Source organism: Geotrypetes seraphini, chromosome 6, assembly GCF_902459505.1.
Source record: "Geotrypetes seraphini chromosome 6, aGeoSer1.1, whole genome shotgun sequence".
Lineage (NCBI taxonomy): Eukaryota > Metazoa > Chordata > Amphibia > Gymnophiona > Dermophiidae > Geotrypetes > Geotrypetes seraphini.
Window position 1 is genome coordinate 37,425,679 of NC_047089.1, and position 25,201 is coordinate 37,450,879.

At 43.1% G+C, this 25,201-nt stretch overlaps 1 protein-coding gene across 6 annotated transcripts in view; it reads right to left on the reverse strand.

Moving 5' to 3' along the window:
• Positions 1-25,201, reverse strand: part of CWF19L2 (CWF19 like cell cycle control factor 2) — a 348,561-nt gene that overhangs the window by 209,278 nt on the left and 114,082 nt on the right. For 5 of the 6 annotated variants that reach the window (XM_033949144.1, XM_033949147.1, XM_033949143.1 and 2 more), the window contains one exon: positions 16,400-16,525. The exons of the other annotated variant lie outside the window; for it this stretch is intronic. In XM_033949144.1, the coding sequence (XP_033805035.1) occupies positions 16,400-16,525 (126 nt within the window). The remainder of the gene's footprint in view (positions 1-16,399; positions 16,526-25,201) is intronic. 6 annotated transcript variants of the gene reach the window in all.

Consider the following 25,201-nt stretch of genomic DNA (forward strand, 5'->3'; position numbering starts at 1 on the left):
AAGAGTATAAGATAAGCACTGCATCAATGACCCTTTCAGAAGGGAAATTCAGAACTGAGGAATGTAAGATCTTTGAAGTTATATTTGACCAAATATTTCAGAACTCACATAAAAGGACTTTTTGAGGTACCATTATCTTTTTTTATGCTAATCATCTAATGAAAATGTTTTTATTTGCTTGTTTTCACTGTCTCTTGCATTAAAGAACTGTCGTAAACTTTCACATTTAGCAAACTACAAAGTTTATCTTCATAAAAAAGTTTGTAAAGATTTTTTGCAAATAGGCCCTTCATACTAAAATAAGATATGCAAAATACTGAAATATTTTGCCATTTAATGTACATAGGAGGCAATTCCGTAACTGGATGCTCCAAGGTTGTATAAGAACCTATTCTACAACAGAAACTACAGTAAGTAACTAGGTTTCATTACAGAATACTAGAATAATTCAGTATCAGTGTTGCCCACAGTTCCACCAGCCACTTCAGTTTGTCTGGGTGAGTGGTGGTGGGGGGGAGGGTGATAAATGCAAGTATCTAGAGTAGAGAGTGAGTATATTGGTGCTAATCAGTTAGCCACGACTCACTGAAGCAATGCTTTAAGGAGGGATGTCACTAAGGCCCAGATTCACTAAAGATAGCAACTCAATCGCTGTTGGCTGATTTTTAAACAGTGATTTATTCACTATTTTTTTTGCTTGCACCAGGGCAGGGCCTAAGGCTCCTCCCCATACCTTTAAAAGTTGGGAGCAGGAGGGGTGCTCAGTCCCTCCTGCTTAGGAGGCCTCCAGCGACAAACTGAAGGCCTTAGACCCTGCCCCAGTGCATCATGTGATGCACGGGGAGGAGCCTAAGGCCCTGATTGGCTCAGGCGCCTTAGGTTCCTCCCTTGGGAGGGGACTGAGGCACCTGAGCAAATCAGGGTCTTCCTTAGGCTCATCCCTAAAGAAGTCCCTGATTGGCTCAGGCACCTCAGGGACTGAGCATCCCTCCTGCTCCCAACTTTTAAAGGTACGGGGAGGGGGAGGGGGACACAGCATCCACATCCAGTGAGAATATCTGAGAATATTACTTTGCTTCTTTGTTTTTCATAGCATATTATTACAAATTACCACTACATTTTTAAATTTTTACATGCTTTGAACAATTCGCAAGCCACCAGAATCATTCAGATTTCAGTTGCAATTTGAAAAGTATTTTTAAGCTATCTGTGATAAACAAGCCCTAAGAAAAATTTTAATACTGCTATTTCCAATACTATTATTTAAAAGGCATTCAGTGTTCAAAACTGTACAAGATAATTTATATCATATCATAAGTGCCCCTATCCATAAAAGCTTGCAATTTAAGATTTGAACAAAGACAAGTTCAAACAGTTAATACTAACAAGAAATCATTTAAGTGAAACTAGCAAAGAAACATGATAAAAAGAAGCAATTTAATCTTCCAACTCTGAATGATCATTTTTAATTCCACATGATATACTGCTCTTGTTTCAGGCACCTAATCTTTACAAGACCACAAAGCAGGTTATTTTTTTAAATGAGGTTTCAGATTGGCAGTTACTTTCCTCTGATATCTCTCATTGCTTGGCTTTGACCCCTGTAGTGTTCAACATATATTGGAAAGTGCTGGGAGATCTTAGGAGTTACAAAGTCATTGTCTGCTGATGGCCATGAGCCTAGCATCAATCTGTCATAGCACAGCTCTCTTCTCCCACCAGGGTTAGCTCAGGGTATCATGGACAAAGGAAAAAAGCGATCTCTGCTTGCAGCAGGTGATATCATGTAGGAGTATGACCTACTATATGCAGAAACTCCGTGTAAGCCATTCTCCATCTGTACAGACAATGAGAAGCCATTATCTTTCCAGCCCACCTACTGCAGAAAAATCTTTGCATCACAGGCACCACACTCAGATGAAAGGGAGAAAACAGCTATCTCCACACAGTTTCTACTGCCTCATCTACTAGCAAAGAGCAGCATACTGACAGAGAACTATAACAGAGGACCCATAATTACCATAAAAAGAAGAAGGGAAAGGAATAAATCATAGGAAAATGAAAAACTAACAATCTATATTAATGAAAAGGGGCCAAGAGGAGGGATACCAGTATTGCCCTTCAGGTGGACAGCAGACAGGAGAAGAAAACACTGCTGCTAGTCTGAGGACAGGACTAGAGAATGTTTTATTAATCTAGATAGTTGCTGCATAAAACTTGCAGCTACCCTAGAGTATATTCCTGTGTTCAGCTGTAGTAGCTATAAATTCTACTGTGATTAAGTAATAAGACCCCTAAGTTTGTTTGTTCTTCACTGCAAGGCCTGCAAGCCAATGGCAGCCCACAGGGACCTCTTGTGCGGCTTGCAGCTCTCCAACGTGTTCCAAAGCCCCCTTCACCTCACAAACTACAAGGAGGGCATTGGCGTGGCAGCGATTCTGCAGCACTGCTAGTGGCCTCCTCTGCACTGTTCTTTTGCTGCAGTCCACACCGCTCTGAAACAACTTCATGTTTCTGCCTGGGTAGACCGAAGTAAAGGAACTAAGTAGAGGAGGCTGCGGGCAGCACTAGAGAATCACTGCCGCATCAGTGACCTTGTAGTTTTTGTGGTAAAGGGGGGCTTTGGAACCGGGAGGGGAGGATATTTGGTGGAATGGGAGACTGGAAGATGGAGAGACACTGAATGGGAGGGACAAAGAGGAGAGGAACTGGGGACACATGGATGGAGAGGAGAGGAGGGGAAGGAGATGGTGCAAATAAATGGATGGAGAGGATAGGAAGGCAAGAGGGGAGGGAAAGGAGATGGTGCACATGAATGGAGGGAAGTGGAAAAGATGGTGTACATGGATAGAGGGGAGGGGAAGGGAAGAGATGGTGCACATGGATAAAGTGGAAGAGGAGGGAAGAGATGGTCTACATTGTTGGAAGGAAGTAGAAGAGAAGAGATGGTGCACATGGATGGACGAGTGGGGGGAAGAAGAGAGGGAGGACAGGTGTGCATGGACAGAGGGGAGGGGAAGTGATGGTGCACGTGGATGAAGGGGAGAGGAAGTGATGGAAAAGTAAATAGATTAGATGGAATAGACAAATAGAAAAATTGAAGAAAGCTGAACATAATAATCAGTGCCAAAGATGGTTGTAATGCAAAAAGTGAAGAAGGAAAAGAAAGAAATAGTAAATGCATAAGGAGACTTTAGATACAGGATTAAGAGCACAGAGGGAACAAGATGATAAGAAAAATAAAGTCGCCAGATAACAAAGGTAGTAATAACCAGGGCAGATAAGGGAGGGGCTGTTGTGATTTTGGATAAATCTGCATATGATCAGGAAGCATATCATCAACTGTCAGATACTGAGTATTATCGCAGGTTGCCATAGGGCAATCCTATTATTGAACTAGGGCCATGAGTGGCAGCAAGTTTATAGTTGGCAAAGGAAGATGGTGTTATTTCTTTGAAGGAGTATAGGTACCTAATGGTGCAATACCCTTGTTCATCAAACATTTACTTTATACCAAAAGTGCATAAGAGTCTAACAGCGCCCCAGGGAGGCCCATAGTTTCCAGCAAAGGGTCATTACTCCAGCCCTTGTCTCAGTTCCTGGACTTTTAGTTACAAGACTTGGTGCATCAAATTACCTCATTTATTGAGGATTTCACTCATTTGATACAAATTTTAAGTCAAACAACAACGGATGGAGTGAGGGCTCTTGTAACCTTGGACATGAAAGCTCTGTATACAAATATACCTCAATTGGAAGCTATTATATTGGTGAAAGAAGAAATAAATAAGTTGGACATATCAGAGGGTTTAAAAACATTTTGGGGAAATGTGGGTGAACTGATTGTCAGTTGCAATTATTTCAAATTTAATGGAGAATATTATTTATAAACAAAACGGGTGGCAATGGGTGCAACCGTCGCCCCGTCCATTGCGTGCCTGTATATGGCGAAATTTGAATGATTGCACATTTGGAATTCGGTTTACCATCAGGACATCGTGGCCTGGAGGAGATTCATAGATGATATTCTTTTGATATGGTCAGGAACTCCTGCTAGATTACAGGAGTTCTTGCAATATTTGGAGGAGTGTGATGCCAACATGTTATTCCAGGCCACGGTGTTGGATTGTGTAATTGAATTTTTGGATCTTAAGATCAGGATCATTGACGGTCAGTTCACCACTTCAATATTTAGAAAACCCACGGACCGCAATACGATATTACATAATGCAAGTTGTCATCCCCAAAATTTTTAAAAATAGCATTCCAGTAGGACAACTTCTGAGGCTAAAAAGATTGTGTTTGGATCCCCGAGAGTTTGACCGTCAAGCTTATCAAATGAGTGGGAGGTTTCTGAACTGGGGGTATCCCCAGAGAATGATTAACAAAGCTGTGAAACGGGCCAAGTATACGCAGAGAGAATGGCTATTATTGCGCTCTGGTCGGAATAGAGAGCAAAGGGTGACATGTGTACTACCTTATTCCCCTCAGGCTCAGTTGATTCGTAAGGTTATCCATGACAATTGGGATATCCTCTGTTTACATCTGGGTTTATGTGATCTGCCTCGGTTTGCGTTCACTCGTGGACGCAATCTAGCGGAGACTTTCTCCACTTATAGACGAGGTGCTAATGCTAGGGATGCCAAGGTTGGTCAATTTAAATGCAGTGGATGCATTTATTGTGATTATGTGCTGGTTTGTGATCGGGTAGTTGTCCCATCTACTGGGAGAGAATTTTGATTAAAATCTTATGCGGATTGCAACACTTCTCAAGTAGTCTATGGGATTAAATGCCCATGTATGCAGGGGTACATTGGCCACACAAAAAGAAAAATCAAATTACGTATTGCCCAGCATTTGAGCAATATTAGGTTGGTAAAACAGGAGACCCTACTGGTTACCCATTAGCAGGCAGCTCAACACAGAGTAGAGGATTTACGATTTGTAGTGTTGCTGCAGGTACATCTCCCTGGGGGGGGAGGGGTTAATATATCTGAGATTTTACTACAGAAAGAACAGAGGTTTATTTTTCAATGGGGACTACAGAACCAATGGGATTGAATAAAGAGGTAGAGTGGCACTCCTTGTGAGTCCACTGATTGGATTAACTGGGAGGAGGGATTACGCAGCATAAGAGCAAGTTAGGTTGTCTGGTCTTGTAGTTCGGTTTATTCCTTCCAGAGGGAGATGTGGTTTTTGAGCCTAAGCTGCAATTGCTGTATGATTAACAAATGTGATTACAGGTATATGTTATACTGATATAATTTTGAAAAGAAAGAGTGGTATTTGATATATAAGTTAAGGTTAGCATGATAGTCCCTTGGGGAAGAGCAAGCTATACAGGAAGGACGGACTCCACCTCAGCAGAGACAGAATGAGGCTACTTGCAAGCAACATCAAGAAATAAGTTGAGAAGTTTTTAAACTAGGAAGAAGGGGAAAGCCAACAGTCAACAGAGAGAAAGAGTGGATGATTCAGGAACCGGTATACCCAAAGGATACCGTGCAGGAAGATGGAGGGGAAGACTCACCAGATCGCAGACAAGACAGACCGAAAGGGACACAAGAGGGAAAGATGTACAAGAAGGAAACAGGCTGCAAGCTCAAGTGTATGTACACGAATGCAAGGAGCCTCAGAAATAAGATTGGTGAATTAGAAGCTGTGGCACAAAAGGATAACATGGACATCATCAGCATCACAGAAACACGGTGGACTGATGAAAATGTCTGGGACATGGTGCTACCAGGATACAAACTATACCGCAGAGACAGAGGGACTCAAAAAGGAGGAGGCATTGTCATATACGTCAAAGAGGGAATTGAATCTACTGGAGAGAACATGCCACAACAGACGGATAAGTTATAGTCTCTACGGGTTAAACTTCCGGGAACAAATGGACCGGAAATGAGGATAAGCATCTACTACCGACCCCCAGGGCAGTCCGAAGAAATTGATGGAGAAATGACGAATGAGATTAAATGCAACTGTAATGGAGGCAACGTAGTTATCATGGGTGACTTCAACTATCCGGGGATAGAATGAAACCTCGGCACTTCCGGCTGTGCTAGAGAGACCAAGTTTCTGGAAACTGTAGGCGATTGCTTCCTGGAGCAACTTGTCAAGGATAACACGAGAGGAAATGGAATTCTGGACTTAATTCTAAATGGGCTGCAAGGACCGGCACAGGATGTAGAAGTAGAAGGGACGCTGGGAAACAGTGATCACAATATGATCCGCTTCAACCTGGACACAGGGGCAAAACATTGGTCCAGATAGACGGCCATGGTGCAAAACTTCCGAAAAGGGAATTATGAAGGGATGGTGGGGAAGAAGATTAAGAAGAGGATAAACACTATAAAGACGCTAGAGCAAGCTTGGACTCTTTTTAAGGATATGGTCACCGAGGCACAAAATCTATATATACCACATATCAACAAGGGATCAAGGAGGAAAAAGAATAAAGAACCAGCGTGGCTCACTGTAGAGGTGAAGGAAGCAATCAGAGCCAAAAAAAAACCTAATTTAAGGAATGGAAAAGATCAAAAATGGACAAAAACTGGAATAACCACAAACAACATCAACGCAGGTGCCATAAGGCGGTAAAAGGGGCCAAAAGAGACTACGAGGAAAAAATAGCCAAGGAGGTGAAAAACTTCAAGCCATTCTTTCAATATGTTAAAGAGAAACGACCCACGAAGGAAGCGGTGGGACCGTTGGATACTCTGATATGACCAAGGAGTAAAGGGAGCGCTAAAGAAGGACAAAACAATCGCCGACAAACTGAACACATTTTTTTCGTCTGTATTTACCAAAGAGGATATACACAGCATACCAGAACCCATCAGGCTATATGCTGGAAGTGAAAATGGAAACTAGCAGGATTAACGGTCAGTCTAGAAGAGGTATGCAGGCAGATTGATAGGCTCAAGAGCGATAAATACCCGGGACCGGATGGCATCAAGGAACTGAAAGGGACCATAGCTGAACTGCTTCAACTAATAGCCAATCTGTCGATCAAAACGGGAAAGATTCCAGAGGACTAGAAAGTGGCAAATGTTACTCCGATCTTCAAAAAAGGTTTGAGGGGAGACCCAAAAAACTACAGGCCGGTGAGTCTAACCTTGGTACCAGGAAAGATGGTAGAGGCGCTGATAAAGGACTGCATCACTGATCACCTTGACGGACACGGGCTGATGAGGACCAGCCAGCACGGTTTCAGCAAAGGAAGATCATGCTTGACAAACTTGCTGCACTTCTTCGAGGGAGTAAACAGGCAGAAAGACAAGGGTGACCCGGTTGACATTGTATATCTAGATTTTCAGAAGGCATTTGACAAGGTTCCACATGAATGACTACTTCAGAAAATTGCGAGCCATGGAATTGAGGGTGAAATACTCACGTGGATTAAAAACTGGCTGGAGCATAGGAAACAGAGAGTGGGGCTAAATGGACAATACTCGGACTGCATCACTAGCGGGGTGCCACAGGGCTCAGTGCTTGGACCCGTGCTCTTCAACATCTTCATAAACAATCTGGACATAGATACGACGAGCGAGATGATAAAATTTGCGGACGATACGAAGTTATTCAGAGTAGTGAAGACGCAGGGGGATTGCGAAGATCTACAACGTGACATAATCAGGCTCAAGGAATGGGCTGCGACAAGGCAGATGAGGTTCAACGTGGACAAGTGTAAAGTGATGCATGTTGGTAACAAAAATCTCATGCACAAATACAGGATATCCGGGGCGGTACTTGGAGAGACCTCCCAGGAAAGGGACTTGGGAGTTCTGATCGACAAGTCGATGAAGCCGTCCGCGCAATGTGCGGCGGCGGCGAAAAGGGCGAACAGAATGCTAGGAATGATAAAGAAGGGGATCACGAACAGATCAGAGAAGGTTATTATGCCACTGTACCGGGCCATGGTGCGCCCTCACCTGGAGTACTGCATCCAGCACTGGTCGCTGTACATGAAGAAGGACACGGTACTACTCAAAAGAGTCCAGAGAAGAACAACTAAGATGGTTAAGAGGTTGGAGGAGCTGCCGTACAGCGAAAGATTAGAGAAACTGGACCTCTTCTCACTCAAACAGAGGAGATTGAGAGGGGACATGATCGAAACACTCAAGAGGATAGACTTAATAGATAAGGACAGGTTTTTCACCCTCTTCAAGGTAGGGAGAATGAGAGGGTACTCTCTAAAGTTGAAAGGGAACAGATTTCCCACGAACGTAAGGAAGTTCTTCTTCAGCCAGAGGGTGGTAGAAAACTGGAACGCTCTTCCTGAGTCTGTCATAGGGGAACACACCCTCCAGGGATTCAAGACTAAGTTAGACAAGTTCCTGCTGAACACTGATGTACGCTGGTAGGGTTAGTGTCAGTTAGGGTGCTGGTCTTTGACCAGAAGGCTACCGCATGAGCATGCTGGGCATGATGGACCACTGGTCTGACCCAGCAGCGGCAATTCTTATGTTCTTATCTTGTAGAGAGAAAAATACAGTGAAAATCTGAAGTGGCTTCAGCTCCTGAGGACGCCTGTGTGGCGAAACGCAAGATTGTGATGGGCTGGCTTGAACATTCTGTCAGTTGTTATTCAAGAGAGAACAAGATCTTATCATGAAAGAAGGAATTTAATCCATGAAGCACCAGTTTGGCAAGGACATTTTAAATAAAACACTGGACAATGTGGAACTGATTATCCAGGTTTTCGGGGAAACAAGGGCATTTGCCTGGGTTGTCTGTTGAAATAGGTGTTTGTTATAAGTCAGAGGGTGGTATATTTAATATATTTATAATATTTTTGAAAAAAGTAAGGTTGATTAATAAATTATTAATGTTGTGTGCATATATGTATTAGTTTTTCTCTTCTTCTAAATGTATGTTATATGCATATTCACTAGGGATATCCTCAAAATCCGACTGGCTGGTCCCCTAGCACAGGTTTGAGAACCAATCACCTAAACTATACCTCTCAGGAATACCCTAAGCAAATTATGTAAACGTAGGTGCATATTTTTTTTACACAAATATGCAGTGGCACATTTTATAAAAGCTTTTTTTTCTGTGTGTAAAACATGTTTTACACATTGCCAAAGCTTTATAAAATTAATCCTAAGAATTGTATCTACAGCAGTTTCAAAGTGGTCTTGAAATCAATCCTGGCGGCTTGTGATTTGCCTTCTCTCTTCCCTATAAATAAAACATCCTTCTATGGGTTATGCTTTCTGGAACTAGAATTTCAGAATTAGAAGTGAATTGAAATAAAGTTGTCTTATCTGACACTTCTCTTCAACTGGAAAAACATCTGAAACTACATTACTTTCAGTATTATTATTCCAAACAGAGCTCAACTACCTTCTCAAACTGTCCTGAGAAACATATTCCTAAAGAAATCATTTTTGATTGGTGTGCTAAGATAAGGTGGATCAAGTCAGCTGGCATATAACAGCCCACAGGTGTCAGGTTTTTCTCTCTCTCTCTCCTCTGCCTTCCCCCGGGTACTTTTTTGCTCCTCTCTTCTCCTACCCTTGCCCCCTATGACTCCTTTCATCTGCTCGTCATTTAGACTAACTTTCTCTTACTCCTTTCAGATTCTTCACCTCCCTCCACATTCCTACTAATCTCCTCCACTCCTCTTTCCCCTTCCTACCCTTTATTTTTTTTGAAATTCTTTATTTAAACACTGTGCGCACAAGTACTACGAGTACATAGTATAACATATCATCAACATCATGAATACAATGAAAACAGTATATCAAGTCTCCCCCCGTCCCTCCCCCCCAACCCCCTTCCTCCTCCCCCCCCCGATCCTCCTAAAGTATCCCACTTCCTATACTCCTTCAACACCCCCCCCCCCACCCAGGAGATAGCATGAAAAAGGAAGAAAAAGTTGAATATAGTCCAAAGCTTCAAAGGAAATATAATAGCACTCACAATGTGATCACCCCAGCTAAGTCTCCAAAGCCTGATCCCGAACCGCAAGGTCCCCCTCCACCTCTAGGAATCGTCCCCACAGGTCCTCAAATTGTTGCCGTTGGCGGGTAAGTAAAGCGGAAAGCCTAAACTTTTCACAGACCCAACTCAATTTCACTCTCATCATCTCCACCGTTGGAACTGTAGTGCTCTTCCACAGGGACGCCAGCACCATTCTGGCAGACGTAAAAGCCAGTCTTGCCAGCTTATCCTGTGTGGCCTCCACATTCCCCGGAATAATCCCCAACAAAGCTGTTGCTGCTCCACATGGGAATGGACATTGTAACAAACTCCCCACATATTGGAACACCTGGGTCCAATAGTCCCCAACACGGGGGCAGTCCCACCACATATGAAAAAATGTACCCCTCAGACCACATCCCCTCCAGCACTCCCCTGTATTGGATGCACTCATCTTTGCAATCACCACAGGGGTGACATACCATCGCACCAAAAGTTTAAGTGCATTTTCAACCAATTGCGGGGCTACCGCTACATGATGTATGCGTAATGCAATTTGTTCCCATTCCTCCCTCGAGTATGTGTGCCCCAAATCCTCCTCCCAAGCCCTCATATACTTAGTTTTTTTGGTCAGGGTCTGCATGCATCAATCTATATAACTTGGAAATGCATCCTCGACTCACCGAGTCCCCCAGTAATAACTCAAACCCGGAACGCTTATAAGCGGATAAGTCTCTCACTTTACATCGCATAACATAATCCTTCACCTGGAGGTAAGGGAACACATCGCTCTGCTCTAGATTAAAGGAAGCCCGGACCTCAGGAAACTCACGAATACGCTCCCCCTCCAATAGCTGGCCAAAACAACGTAACCCCCGTCGCTCCCATCTGCAAAAGACTCCCCCTTCCCTACCCGGGGTGAAATCCTCCGCATACCGAATGGGCATAAGATGTAATCTCCGCTTTCCACCCACCAATTTCCTACCAGCCCCACTCCAAATCCTTAGCGTCCATTGTATAAAAGGATTAGGAATAGCGGCAATCTCCCTGTCCCTTAACCCCACCCATGGTAAGTATGACAAAGCTCGAATGCCCCTAGGCATCCCCAGGAGACCCTGTTCCACGAGAACCCACATTTTAGCTGGGGTCGCATGCCACTCCACCACCGCCCTAAGTTGTGCCGCCCTATAGTACTGTTCCAGATTAGGTATTCCCATTCCACCCTCCTCTTTAAATTTGAACATGGCATATCGCGCCACTCTGGGGCGCCTACCCCCCCATATAAAGTGTAAAAGAGACTTATTCCAACGCGCAAAGTATGCTTTGGGTACTTCTACAGGTAACACCTGAAAAAGATAAAGAAATTTGGGCAAAACCATCATGCGGATCACCTCCATTCTGCCCATCCAAGACAAATACAAATGATCCCATCTGTCCAGGTCCCGTTGTAGTGCCACTCCTAAAGGAGGGTAATTAAGGCGGAACAGGTCCTCCCAGTCTGCCCCCAGCCATATCCCCAAGTATTTGATTGGGCCCCTCACCCAGCGAAAGGGAACCCTACGCTGCAGTACCAGGGCCTCCACCGCTGGCACTGAGATGTTCAAGATCTCTGTCTTAGACAGATTAGCTTTAAAGCCAGAAATCCGTCCATACTCTTGCATCAAATCCTTCAACGCCAAAAGCGAGCTCTCCGACCCCTCCACTATGGCCAAGATATCGTCTGCAAAGAGGGACAATTTATGCTCAACCCCCTGCACCTGCACCCCCTTCACTAGCCTAGATAAACGTATGCGTTGAGCTAAAGGCTCAATCACCAAAGCAAACAACAGTGGCGAAAGCGGGCACCCCTGTCTCGTCCCTCGATATAACTCAAAGGGTTTGGAATAGACCCCATTTACTTTGACACAAGCCATCGGGTTATGATACAGCGTGAGGATCCACGAGATAAATCGCTGCCCAAACCCCATCTGGCGTAGGACAGCCTCCATAAACGTCCAATCTACTCGGTCGAACGCTTTTTCGGCATCCACCGCTACCGCCACCCAGGGAGACCCCGATCTTCGGGCTTCCCACACCAGATTCAGCACCCGCCGTATACCATCAGCCGCCTGGCGCCCCCCAATAAACCCCACCTGATCTGGGTGGATCAGGTCCGGCATATGAGCCGCCATCCTATCAGCCAGGATACGAGCTAGGATTTTAGTATCAATACCCAAGAGGGAGATAGGGCGATAGCTACCACATAAGGACTCATCTTTCCCAGGCTTAGGAAGGATCGTAATCCCCGCCAACCGCATATAAAAAGGTAAACATTCCCCCTCGTGCAGGGAGTTAAACAATCTAGTTAACAAAGGTGCAACTAGAGGGGAGAGTTTCTTATAAAATAGCCCTGTAAACCCATCCAATCCTGGGGACTTTCCCGGTTTCAAATGTCTAATAACTCGGAGTACCTCATCCACCGTGATATCCCCCTCCAACCCCAGTGCATCCGAGCTGGACAAGGTGGGTAACCCCAAATCCCTTAAATAGGCTTGGCTCTCTTCCACAGAGCCTTTAAGCTCTGGGGTATATAGCTCCTGATAGAATTCCTGAAACCGTTTCTGTATACTTATATCATCAGTAAGCACTGTGCCATCACGCTCCTTAATAGCCAGAATATTACTCCTAGATTGCTGCGTTTTGACCCTGTGAGCCAAAAGTTTACTGGCTCTGTTTCCTGTTTCAAAATATTTAAGCTTCAATTTCTCCAGATTAAATTTAATCCCCTCATCCTCCAACTTCCCCAGAGCCATTCGGGTTTCCTGAAGTCGGAGCTTTAGCAGCGGGCCCCCCTGTCCCCTCTTATGTTGGTCCACCAAAGTGCGGAGCGTTGCCCGTAGCTTCAATTCCTCCCTCTGTCGGGACTTTTTCTTAAAAGCTGCAATAGATATCAGTTCCCCTCGCAACACTCCTTTCAAACTCTCCCAGATTGTCATGGGGGAGAACTGATCCACACTATTGAACTCCAAGAAATCAGAGATCCCCGTTTCTAACTTATGCACTACGTTTGGATCTCCCAACAGGGTATCATTCAACCTCCAGTACGTATCCCCTCCCCTTGGCCCACCCCAGCATAGATCCATCCAAAGCGGGGCATGGTCCGACCAACCTATGGTATCAATCTTGGTCTCTTTCACTTTACCCCCCCACCCTTTATCCACACATATCATATCTATGCGAGTGTAGACCTCATGTACTGGAGAATAAAACGTGTAATCCCTACCCATCCAATGTTGCACCCGCCACCCATCCTCCACATTAAGGACTTCCAGAAATCTCTTCAGACATTTTCTATCACTCTTAAGTCTATCTCCCCCCTTACCCGTGGAATCCCAGGCTGGATTGAGAACCAAATTAAAATCTCCCCCCACTACCAAATGCCCCACCTTAACCGACAAAATCCTAGCCAATAGAAGATCAAAAAAGTGGCCCTGTTGAGAGTTTGGTGCATACAAATTGACCAACGTTACCCGGGTTCCATCAATAGTCCCAGTCCATATGAGCCACCTCCCACCCTCATCCCTCCATACCCTATCGGGAACTACCTTCAGCCTGTGAGAAAACAAAATCCCCACCCCCGCTTTTTTTCGCTCCACCCTGTTAGAAGCCCAAACCCTCAGAGGATAGTCCCGAAACTGTACAAGTTTTTCCCCAGCTTTCACAAAATGAGTTTCTTGAACAAAACAAATATCAAAACATAGGCGCTTAACTTCTTTCAACAGCAGTTGCCGTTTACGCGGCATGTTAAGCCCCTTCACATTCAGACTGCCCACTCTTAGTACATTATCCCCCCCCATTTTCGATTAGGAACACACACCCACCTCCCTCCTGTTCCCCCCACCTTCCCCTTCCAGACCCCATGCCCCCCCCCCTCCCCTTCCCTCCAGCTCTCCCCCCTTCCCCCCCTCCCCATTCTTCCCCTCCCCCCTCCCCACCCCACCCTCGCACCCACTCTCCCCACTACCTCCAAGACTTCAAGTGACAACACCCCCCCCTCATGTCACCTTATTAATCCATCCCGTCCCCACATCCAAACCCCTCACACCCCAGAACCTCCCACCAATCACCTCCCCGACTCCGATTCATACAGTCCCAAGAACATGCTCACAGTCCCCATTGGGTCATGATCAAGGTCCATATCACTTGAGCCATGAGAATTAGCCCCCTCAGTTCACCAGTCAGGTGTCAGGAACTGCGGCTGCATTCTGCTCAGCCACCTCCCCCTCCTGTCGACCACGCTGTCGTCCTCTCCTTCTCTGGGGCACCGCCTTCCACTGATACCTCTCCAACTTCTGCGCAGGTACGTTACTCAGCACGGAGTCGCCCATCTTCACCAGGCCCTCCTTCAGGAGCAGCGCCTGCAGCTCCGCCACTGTTGACACTCGCTTATGCACACCATTAATAGTGACCAATAGGCCAAAAGGAAACAGCCAGCGGTAGCGCAGGCTGTGTTGCTTCAACACCTCCAACAACGGACGAAACTCTCTCCGCTTCTGCAAAGTGATGCTCGACAGATCCTGAAATATTTCCACTCTCAGATTCTTCCAGGGAATAACACCCATTTCTCTAGCTTTCTTCACCAATCGATCCTTATCAGGGAAATGGTGGATGCAGGCTATGATATCTCTCGGGTAATCCCCAGTTTTTGGACCGAGGGTTCGGTGCGCCCTATCCACTCTCAGGCCCCCACCGGTGGTCTCAGAGGCCCCGTCATCCGCCAGTAGGAACCGGCCAAGATCCTGTACCACAGCCACAGCATCTCCATATTCAGCAGTATCTGGAACTCCCCGGATCCGGACATTGTTCCGTCTGGACCTGTTCTCCAAATCTTCCACTTGAGCACAGCAGTCCAGAAGATCTTTCTGCACTGCCTTCACCTGCGTGGTGAGTCCTTGAACCGTCTCTTCTTGTTCCCCCATCCGACGTTCAGTTTCATCCACTCTACTGAGCAGGTCTGCAAAGTCCTGCCTGATCTCTTTCACAGCTTCTTTAATTTTTCCTTTCACCGCCGCCACCTCCTCCTTAATTTCAGCAGCCCACAGTTTCAAATCAGCCTTAGTTACAGCTACAGCCACCGCCGCCGATCCTGCACGTCTGAGCCTCGGGGAAGCGCCACGTTCAGACTCATCCTCCGACACGCTTTCCCCCGACTCTTGCGCCGACTCGCGCGCTGACAGGCCCGAAGTCCCTCGCACATGGCGGTGGCCCCCCTGCTCGCCGCCGCGGTCCGACGCCCTGCCGGGCTCCACTCATTTTTTTACCGGCATCGTAGAGGTGCGCTCAGCTTCCCCCGCACTTTCGCCGCTGCGCGAGGTCGGGTTTTAGCAGCTCGCTCCGGGAATGGGACGCTATAGAGGAGGGAGAGTCAGAGCAAAATCTCTAACCCTCCATCTTGGGTCGTGACGTCACCGGAAGTGCCCTTCCTACCCTTTAAAGTTCCTATTACCTTTCTTGCTGTTTTCTCCACCTTATATTCTGCTAGGTTACAAATGATTTTCTCCTCCTTTATGCATTTCCTTTCTAAACAAGAAACATGAGGAGGAAAAAGCTGCAGAGTCTGAGAGTGCATGCTTACTGTGTCCCCCACTGCTGTGGAGGGGGAAGAAGAGGGGAGGATTGGGATGGAGAAAGGAAAGCAAGATTTCTGCAGTCAATGATGTGAAGAGTGCAACAGGCCACAGCTGTTCTTCCTCTACTTGTCTGACTGGGGCTTAGGGAAAGTATTGGTATTTACCATCTCTATTTGATCCCTTAAAGGATAAGTAGTCCATGGGAAATCTGGCAAGTTATAGTAAAATAGCCCAATTCAATTCCAGTTCAGAAGGATACCAAGTAAAGAAAAATTATACAAGCAAAATACAGATCTTTTAGTTTCATTTAAGAAAACATTTCCACAGGTTATTTCCATTCATAGGGCTCCTTTTACAAAGCCACGCTAAGGCCTTAACGTGCGGAATAGCGCACGCTAAATTGCTGCACGCGCTAGCCGCTACCGCCTCCTTTTGAGCAGGTGGTAGATTTCCGGCTATCGCACACTAATCTGGTGCGTGCATTAAAACCGCTAGCGCGGCTTTGTCAAAGGAGCCCATAGTGACTGAACAATACAGGTACTCAGAACCACCAGCATAAATTATCTGTAAACAGCATTTGCGCACTAAAAATTAAAGACGGTTATTGTGTGCTTGTAGGTATATATTTATTTTTAACACACACACACCAAACAACGTAAATTACCCACTGGGGTGCTCGGCATCTACTGCACCCAGAGAACTAGCTCCTATAAATGCACAACACACACAAAGTATATAATAACCCTCAAGCTAAACAAACTGTCGTTCTAGCAGATGTTCCTATATCTTTACCACTATTAATGCTAAGACCTTTGAATGAGTAGAGCATTCCATAGATTTAAACAGACAAAATATACCATCTGTCTCTTTCTTCTTCCTCCTTTCGGCTCCAGTGGTTCTGTCATTGCATTCAAAGGCCATGCTCTTCCAGATTGATCAGTCTTGACAAGAAGCACTTCATGATCTTCCTGCAGGCTTCTAGGCTATATAAAAATAATTACAGAAAAGTCAAAAAAAAGTAATGGACTGCAAAGGAAAAACCTGGTAACGCGTAAGCATTTTTACACTACACTGAAGGTATAAAATACAGTAAAAATGTGTAGCTTGAAAACACAGTTATCAATTTAGGCTTCCAATAATAAACTGTATGTATTGATATACATAAGCACAACATTCAAATTATTTTTAAAATTTTCTTAGATTACGCATACCTGTTATGCACTAAAATATAGCAGAAATACACACTTCCTAGTGATCCAATATTAGAATGTTTTCAGGAGACAATGGCCCTGTTTTACTAAGGTGCGTTAATCAAATAGCGCACGCTGGCTACAGGACAATAAGCTAGCACTTAATACACTTAAAACTGAAATTATACTTTTTCCTTGTAGAGAGGCACTAGAACTAGGAACCGATATTATTATGAATAAAATAATCCTTAAAGCAGTTACAAAAGTGAAAATTCTGGGAGTTATGTTAGATCAAAAATTGAACTACCATGAACAAATTAGCACACTAGTAAGAGCCTGTTTTTATAGGCTAAGAATGATTAGATCACTATCAGCTTTTCTCGATGAATCAGCGCTAAATATTTTAATACATTCACTGGTAATATCAAAAATTGATTATTGCAATGCCCTATATAAAGGAGCCTCTTTAAAAGAAATACGTAGAATCCAGATCATTCAAAATACTGCAATAAAAATAATTATGAAAAAGAAAAAAATTTGATCACGTAACACCACTTTTAAAGGAAAAACACTGGCTACCAGTAATCCATAGAATCACTTATAAGATGGCTCTACTTACTCATAAAATACTCATAAATAAAGCCCCGGCATTTCTAGAAAGATATTTAATACCATACTCCCCATTAAAATCTTTAAGATCAGAAGACAAAGCCCTATTAACAGTCCCTTCTTTAAAAGTTATATACTCTAGGAGAGACATGATTTTTTCTGTTTCAGTCCCCCAAATCTGGAACTTACTTCCACTTAATTTAAGAGAAGTAAAAATATTGAACAAATTTAAAAGTCTCCTAAAGAGCTGGCTTTTTAAAGACACCTTTTAATAGATCAGTCGCACTATATTTTAGGGTAGGATGAGGAGGTTACTGAAATATGTGGGTATGTGTCTCCCATCCCGTGTGTACTAAACCTATACCCGATTTTATTTCTTGTTTTATTTTTTTAATATTGTAATTTAAGTTGCCCATTTCCCTAATGTTTTAATGTCAATTAGCAGAATATGTGATATATGTGGATTTTATTATTTTATCTGATTTTTATCTGATGTAAATCGCATTGAAATGAGATTTTGCGATCTAATCAAAGAATTTATTAAACTTGAAACTTGAAATTTAATCTATGGACGCATTAGTGTTTAGCGCACACTAATCGGTTAGCGCACCTTCGTAAAACAGGGGGCATGTGTTTCACATATAAGTCAAGCACTCATCCTTTCTACCTTCTTCATTTTTCTCCCACAAAAATACTCCCAAGCTATTCTTTGAAGTATGGGTGGAAGAGCCAACATATATGACAGCACTCACAGGTCTGGCCACAGAAAAGAGAATTAGAAAACAAATAAAGAACGCAGTGCCTAAGGATGGTGCATTAATGCAAAACCTTATGATAACTAAAGGGATAAAAGAATCTTGAACCTCTATTGCAGCTTTGTAAAAGCCAGCGATAGTCTAGCCCTAGGTGATCTAAATTTTGACTAGAACTAATAAACCATTCAGTTAGGGTGACTGACAATAAATAATCACAAAGCCCCTAAGTAAACTATACTAGAATTTAATCCTAACTACTCAATATTATAGGGGAAATGTTTTCAAGTTTCAAGTTTATTAGGTTTTTTTATATACCGCCTATCAAGGTCATCTAAGCAGTTTTACAATCAGGTACTCAAGTACCTTTCCCTATCTGTCCCAGTGGGCTCACAATCTATCTAACGTACCTGGGGCAATGGAGGATCGAGTGACTTGCCCAGGGTCACAAGGAGCAGCGTGGGGTTTGAATCCACAACTCCAGGTTACTGAGGATGTAGCTTCAACCACTGCGCCATACACACAGCACAGAAGATCAGCAGGTATTTGGCGAACCAGCACTTTATTCTGGCTCAGAGTGGGAGAACACCAACTGATGGGGGAGGTGCTTGATGGCCACAATGGAGGACTGCTGGGGCCACATGCTAGGAGACCCCTGACCTACGATGTAACCCTTGTTTGTGAAAAACAAATCTGTATAATTATTTAGCTATATTTTGCTCTATATTACCCAGTTAACAAATAGTAAAATTCTACATACAGTATCATTCGTTACATTCAAAATTCAATTGTAATTCAAAATGAATAAAAAATTGCAGAGGAGGAACTAGGAAGGCCTGGGGAAAGATCATGCAAACTGCTCATCAACTGTGGATTTTCAGGAAAGTAGAAGACAAAAAAGGCTTTGTTAGATAATTTGCAAATAAATAATTAACTACACATCAGTGAGGATAAGTTGTTTTTTCCTGGTTTTCCTGCTGCAAAATATTATACACAAGTTTGTTGAAGAGCTCATTTGCATCTTCATGTGAACAAGATGCTAATCCAAGATAAATTTTCCAGATAAATAAGCCAGCCTGCTTGTTTCAACTAAATTACTGGAAGCCACATTTCAATTCTTATAACATAAGCCAATGAAATGCAGCTTAATGTTATATCAGTCATTACAAAATCTGATACAGCTCATTAGACTTTGTAATCAACTTTATAGTCACTTTCCTTTCTTGATGTTCATTGAAAGTCAACTCTATTCAGCATTATATACACATGTGTGTGTATATATATACACACACATATACAGTCACGTGTATATATAATCTCTTTAGGCCACTGTTCTTCAACCGCTGGTCCGCAGAAAATTCCTGCCGGTCCGCACAGGGCCGGCGAGATCAACGACGTTAAATTTCCTGCCCCGGTGGTGTTGGCGGAAATCTGCTGTTCCTCCCAGCCTCGGGCGATCAAGACAGGCTGCCGACATCGGGCATTCCCTCTGTGAGTCTCGCCTATGCGGAAACAGGAAGTTGAAACAAAATAGGCGGGACTCAGAGAGGAAAGGTCCCGACATCAGCAGCCTGTCTTGATCGCTGCCCCTGCCGAGTTGCCGAAGAGGGCAACGGGGAAAGTGCAGGTAAAAGGGAGATGGTCAACGTGCGCGGGAGGGGGGGGTTTAGCGTGTGGATTGGAGCTATCAGCAGTGTCTGTGCTGAGAGTCTGCCCACATGCAGGATGCGGCAGGTAGGGGCCTCCGGCTCATCTTGGGCGGCAGGGCCTGTGGTGCAATGCTGTTTTTGACGACTTGGGGGGCCGTGAATATGCAGGGCGCATAGGAGCAAGATCATGGGAGCCTTCAACAGTGGCTGTCTCCCCTCCCAGCAGCTCTCGTACTTACCAGGGCTGTGATTCACTTCGGCAACTTCCCCTTTTCTTGGAGATGGCAACGGACCCAAGAAATCACTGCTGCAGGCAAGTACTGAGAGCTGCTGGAAGGAGAGGAAGCCACTGTTGAAGGCTGGGAAGCTTCTGGATAAAGGGAAAGCTGCTACTGGACCTGGAGGGAGGTAGTAGGAGAGATGCTACTGGGAGGGCAGGAGGGAAAGAGATGGGAAGAAAGTTAATGTTGGATAGGGGGAGGAGGGAAGGGAGAAGGAAAAAAGGAAGGAAACAGCTTGCAGGGAGATTACAGGAGGGGAAGGGGGTCAGGGGTCAGGGTGGAATGGAGAGATCAGATGAGGGAAAGGGGAGAGAAAGAGGAATGAGAAAGTAGAGAGAGATTCATGCTGGAAAGGGGGTCAGCAGAGAAATGAGAGAGGGCTAAAGATGCTAGATCTGGTGTAGGAGAGATAAAAATGAAGAAAGCAGTGAAGCTGGAATGAATGATGTAAAAAGGAGAGAGGAGGCACAGGCTGGATGGAAAGGGCAGAGGGGCATAGAAAGAAGTTAGATACATATGGAAGGGGAGGAGGGCAGACAGTGGATGGAAAGGGCAGATGCTGGAAAGAAAAGAGTGAAAAGAAGATAAAAGCAGAGACCACAAAAGGTAGAAAAAAATAATTTTATTTCTATTTTGTCATTAGAATATATCAGATTTGAAATATATATCCAGCTAGAGACATAACTGAGGACTGCAAAGCCCAGGCAGTGCTTTAGCTTCCAGCTGGCTTAGGGCTCTCTGTGATCAGGGGGGCACTCCCCTAATACTATTCCTGTCATGTGTGACTGCAGTATTCTGTTAACATGATATTTCTGTGTAGCATTCTGTAATAACTTGGCTTTTTCAGTTTTCTTGATAGTAGAGGGGATATATGTGAAGGGGAGGGGAGACAGGGGTTTATTGGTCCTTGCTCTGTATATTTATATTTATAAAATGACAATTGTACAGAATATTGTTTCTTTTTATACTTTAATAAAATACGTTCAATATAAAATCATAACTGAGGCTTGTGCGGATGGGATCAGATGGTTTGTGGGGACCGAGCTTGCGGAGAAGGGGCGGAAATGTGTTTTTAAATTTCGGTCTTAGTAGTTTGCCGGTCCACAAAATAATTCTTTTATTTCTGCCGGTCCACAGGTGTACAAAAGTTGAAAAACACTGTTTTAGGCATCAACTTCTGAAAGCTCCATAGGAGGAAGCTTAGTGAGATCTAATAATGCATGCTTAAAATACAATGAATAACAATTTCTAGTAAAGTTTAAAAAATAGACCTTTTAAGAGTATTTCTAACAGGTGTTTGAAGATGACACCTACACGTAAAAGACAAAGCTGCAAATGATCTCTTTACAGTGAATAGTTATCTTAATGGCACCATCATCAGTGTCGAGATGCCTTCTACACAAAAACAAGCTGAGAAAGCATTGAGTTTATCCAGTCCCCCTTCGTTCATGTGTTTTCTCTATATGTCTCTCTGATCTGAAGCAGAGAGGGGAGAAGCAGTGCGAATGGTGCAGTTCCTGAATATGCTATTGGTTTGGATAGAATAATAAAATGAAAGCAAGAATGATGATAAAATGAATTATTAAATATCACTGCCAATAAATATGAATACATTTTGCATTTAAACCACAGGCTGCTATTACCAGCAAAGGTAACAGGTAATGCTGTGCTTCACCACCAGGAGGCCATACACATAGCAACCAGTAGTATACAAACAATTCAATCATTAGAAAGTTTTATGGTTTCATAGCTCCCCCCACCCCAAACAATTCAAGTGTATACCGGCAAGTGAGGCTACGAGCTCTGGCTTGTTCACCAACATAGACTATTGCACTATGTATTATAGCTAGCAAAAATTGACATGCACAAAACAGCATTATGAAATGATGCTATAAACTCATCAAGCAAACATTAAGGGCTCCTTTTACAAAGGTGCGTTAGCATTTTAGCGCATGCACTGGATTAGCGCGCGCTAGCCGAAAAATTACTGCCTGCTTAAAAGGAGGCGGTAGCAGCTAGTGTGTGCTATTCCATGCGTTAAGGCCCTAAAGCACCTTTTGTAAAAGGAGCCCTAAAACTTTCTAGTGAACTAAAAGTGATATAACACATATAACCAAAACGGACACATACCTACAAGGGGACAAAAACACAGCTCACTCTAGTTAACTAAAATGCATTGAAGATAACCAAAAAACAGTGTAAAGAAATTTTCTTAGTAAAAATATCACTGGCATGACCCTCATTCAAAAAACTTAGATGAATTTTTGGTCAAAAATGTGTTATAAGGATAGACGTACTAGCGGTCTGAACGATCAATGGCCTGGATGTCCAAATAAGACAATTTTGGGGAAAAAATAAATATATATTCTAGATGTATTTTTTGAGCATGGACATTTTTCCACTGCCGAGTTCATGCATCTAACGCTATACATCTGAATAAGACTTAGATGTTTCTTTTGATTATGCCGCTCCATATGTTTCAGCAGCCATCTTGGATGCGTTCCAATGATGCAAAAGACATCATTAGACACAAAAAATGATACAGATGCATGAAACAAGTCTCAAAGAGGTTCTAAAACATACATTTGATTAAAAAGAACAAAAATTAATAGAACAAATAAATAATATGCATAACATGGATATCAATATTCAATTAATTGACATTAATAATAACACCAGCAAACAGATGAACAAGTAAAACATCATAAATAAAGACAGACAGACAGATACAGTAGATAGACAGAAATCAAATATATATATATATATAAGATCAATGCCTCTGCATAACTGAGGACATAATACTGTGTCCTTTTTGATTTTGCAGAAAACAAAGGTCAGATTCCTGATTTAGTCCATTGGGTATAACAATGTCATACTTAAAAATTAGTTATTGCTCTTCCTGCATTCATCACCTCACCTCACATCACCTGACTTTACATAAAACAAAAGTGTAAATATTCAAACCAGTCGCATTTTGAAAACGTGTGTTCAACTACAGGTTTTTCAATAGCTTGCCTTTTAATATCATGTTTGTGTTCTATAATACATTTATTCAAAACCCTCATTGTTTTGCCAATGTATAACAGCTTCCAAGGGCAAACAGCCACACAGACAACCTGTTCTGTTTTGCAATTTGAATGTCTCAAATCAAAAGATTCTCCTGTATTTTTTATTTATTTATTTTTTTACTAAAATGGCACACAGAGCAATTGTAGCAGAACAAATGTCCCCAAACTTTATCTTTCTTAGGAAGCATAGGAAGAGGTGATAGTGCAAGTTTGTCTTTAATTTTTATCTCTCTTAAAGCCTACTAATATATCTTTATCTGTAAATGAAGGTATAGACTGAATGATATATTTAGGTTAACACTAGCCTCTTTATGATATCATAAGATAAATGATCAAAAAATAATGTGCACACAAATATATCACAAGATCTTTTAGGCTAATCAGTCAAAAAGGAACTACCTTGTGTGTTAATCCTTCTTTAATATGTCTTATAGGATAGTCCCTTTCTTGAAATCTGATACACAAAGCATTCACTGGCTGTTCAAAGTCTTCATGTATAAGAACATAAGAATAGTCTTACTGTGTCAGACCATCAAGCCCAGTAGCCCATTCTCATGGTGGCCAATCCAGGTCATAAGTGGCCAAAACCCAAAGAGTAGCAACATTCCATGCTACCAATCCAGGGCAAACATTGGCTTGTCCTATGTCTTTCTCAATAACAGACTATGGCCTTTTCCTCCAAGAAATAGTCCAAACCCTTCTTAAAACCAGCTACGTTATCCGTTCTTACCACAACTTTTGGCAATGCTTTCCAGAGCTTAACTATTCTCTGAGTGAAAAAATATTTCCTCCTATTGGTTTTAAAAGTATTTCCCTAGTGTCCCCTAGTTTTTGTAATTTTTGATGGAATGAAAAATTGATCCATTTGTACCCATTCTACTCAATTCAAGATTTTGTAGACTTCAATCATATCTCCCCTTAGCCATCACTTTTCCAAGATGAAGAGCCCTAACCTTTTTAGTCTTTCCTCGTGCGAGAGGAGTTCTATCCCCTTTATCATCTTGGTCGCTTTTCTTTGAATCTTTTCTAGTGCCACTATATCTTTGAGATAAGGAGACCAGAATTGAACGCAATACTCCAGGGGAGGCCGCACCATTATAACATTTTTATTCTTGTTAACAATCCCTTTTTTAATAATTCTTAGCATCCTGTTTGCTTTTTTGGCTGCTGCCACAAATTGGGCAGAAGATTTCATCATATTGTCTACTATGACACCCAGATCCTTTTCTTGGGCACTAACCCCTAGCATCTGGCAACTGTAATTTAGGTTATTCTTCCCAATGTGCATCACTTTACATTTGTCCACAATAAATTTAATTTGCCACTTGGACGCCCAAGTCTTCCTATTTCCTAAGGTCTGCCTGCAATTTTTCACAATCTGCATGCATTTTAACAACTTTGAACAGTTTAGTGTCATCTGCAAATTTAATCACCTCACTCGTCATTCCAATTTCCAGATCATTTATAAATAAGTTAAATAGCACCAATCCCAGTACAGATCCCTGCGGCACTCCACTATTTACTCTCCTCCATTGAGAAAAATGACCATTTAACTCTACCCTCTGTTTTCTATCTGATAATCAATTCCTAATCCTCAACTGAACTTTGCCACCTATCCCATGACTCTAATTTTCTCAGCAGCCTCTCAAGAGGAACTTTGTCAAAAAGCTTTCTGAAAATCTAGATACACTACATCAACCAGCTTACCTTTATCCACATGTTTATTCACACCTTCAAAGAAGACAAGCAAATTGGTGAAGCAAGATCTCCTTCGGCTGAACCCATGCTGACTCTGTCTCATTAAATCATGTTTGTCTATGTGTTCCACCATTTTATTTTTTTATAATTGTTTCCACCATTTTGCCCGGCACTGAAGTCAGGCATACCGGTCTATAATTTCTCGGATCTCTCCTGGAACCCTTTTTAAAAATCGGTGTTAATATTGGCCACCCTCCAATCTTCAGGTACTATAGACGATTTTAGCAACAGGTTACAGATCACTAACAACAGGACAGCAATTTCATGTTTGAGTTCTTTTAGTGCCCTGGGATTTATACCATCCAGCCCACGTGATTTATCACTTTTTAACTTGGCGATTTGGCTTAGTATA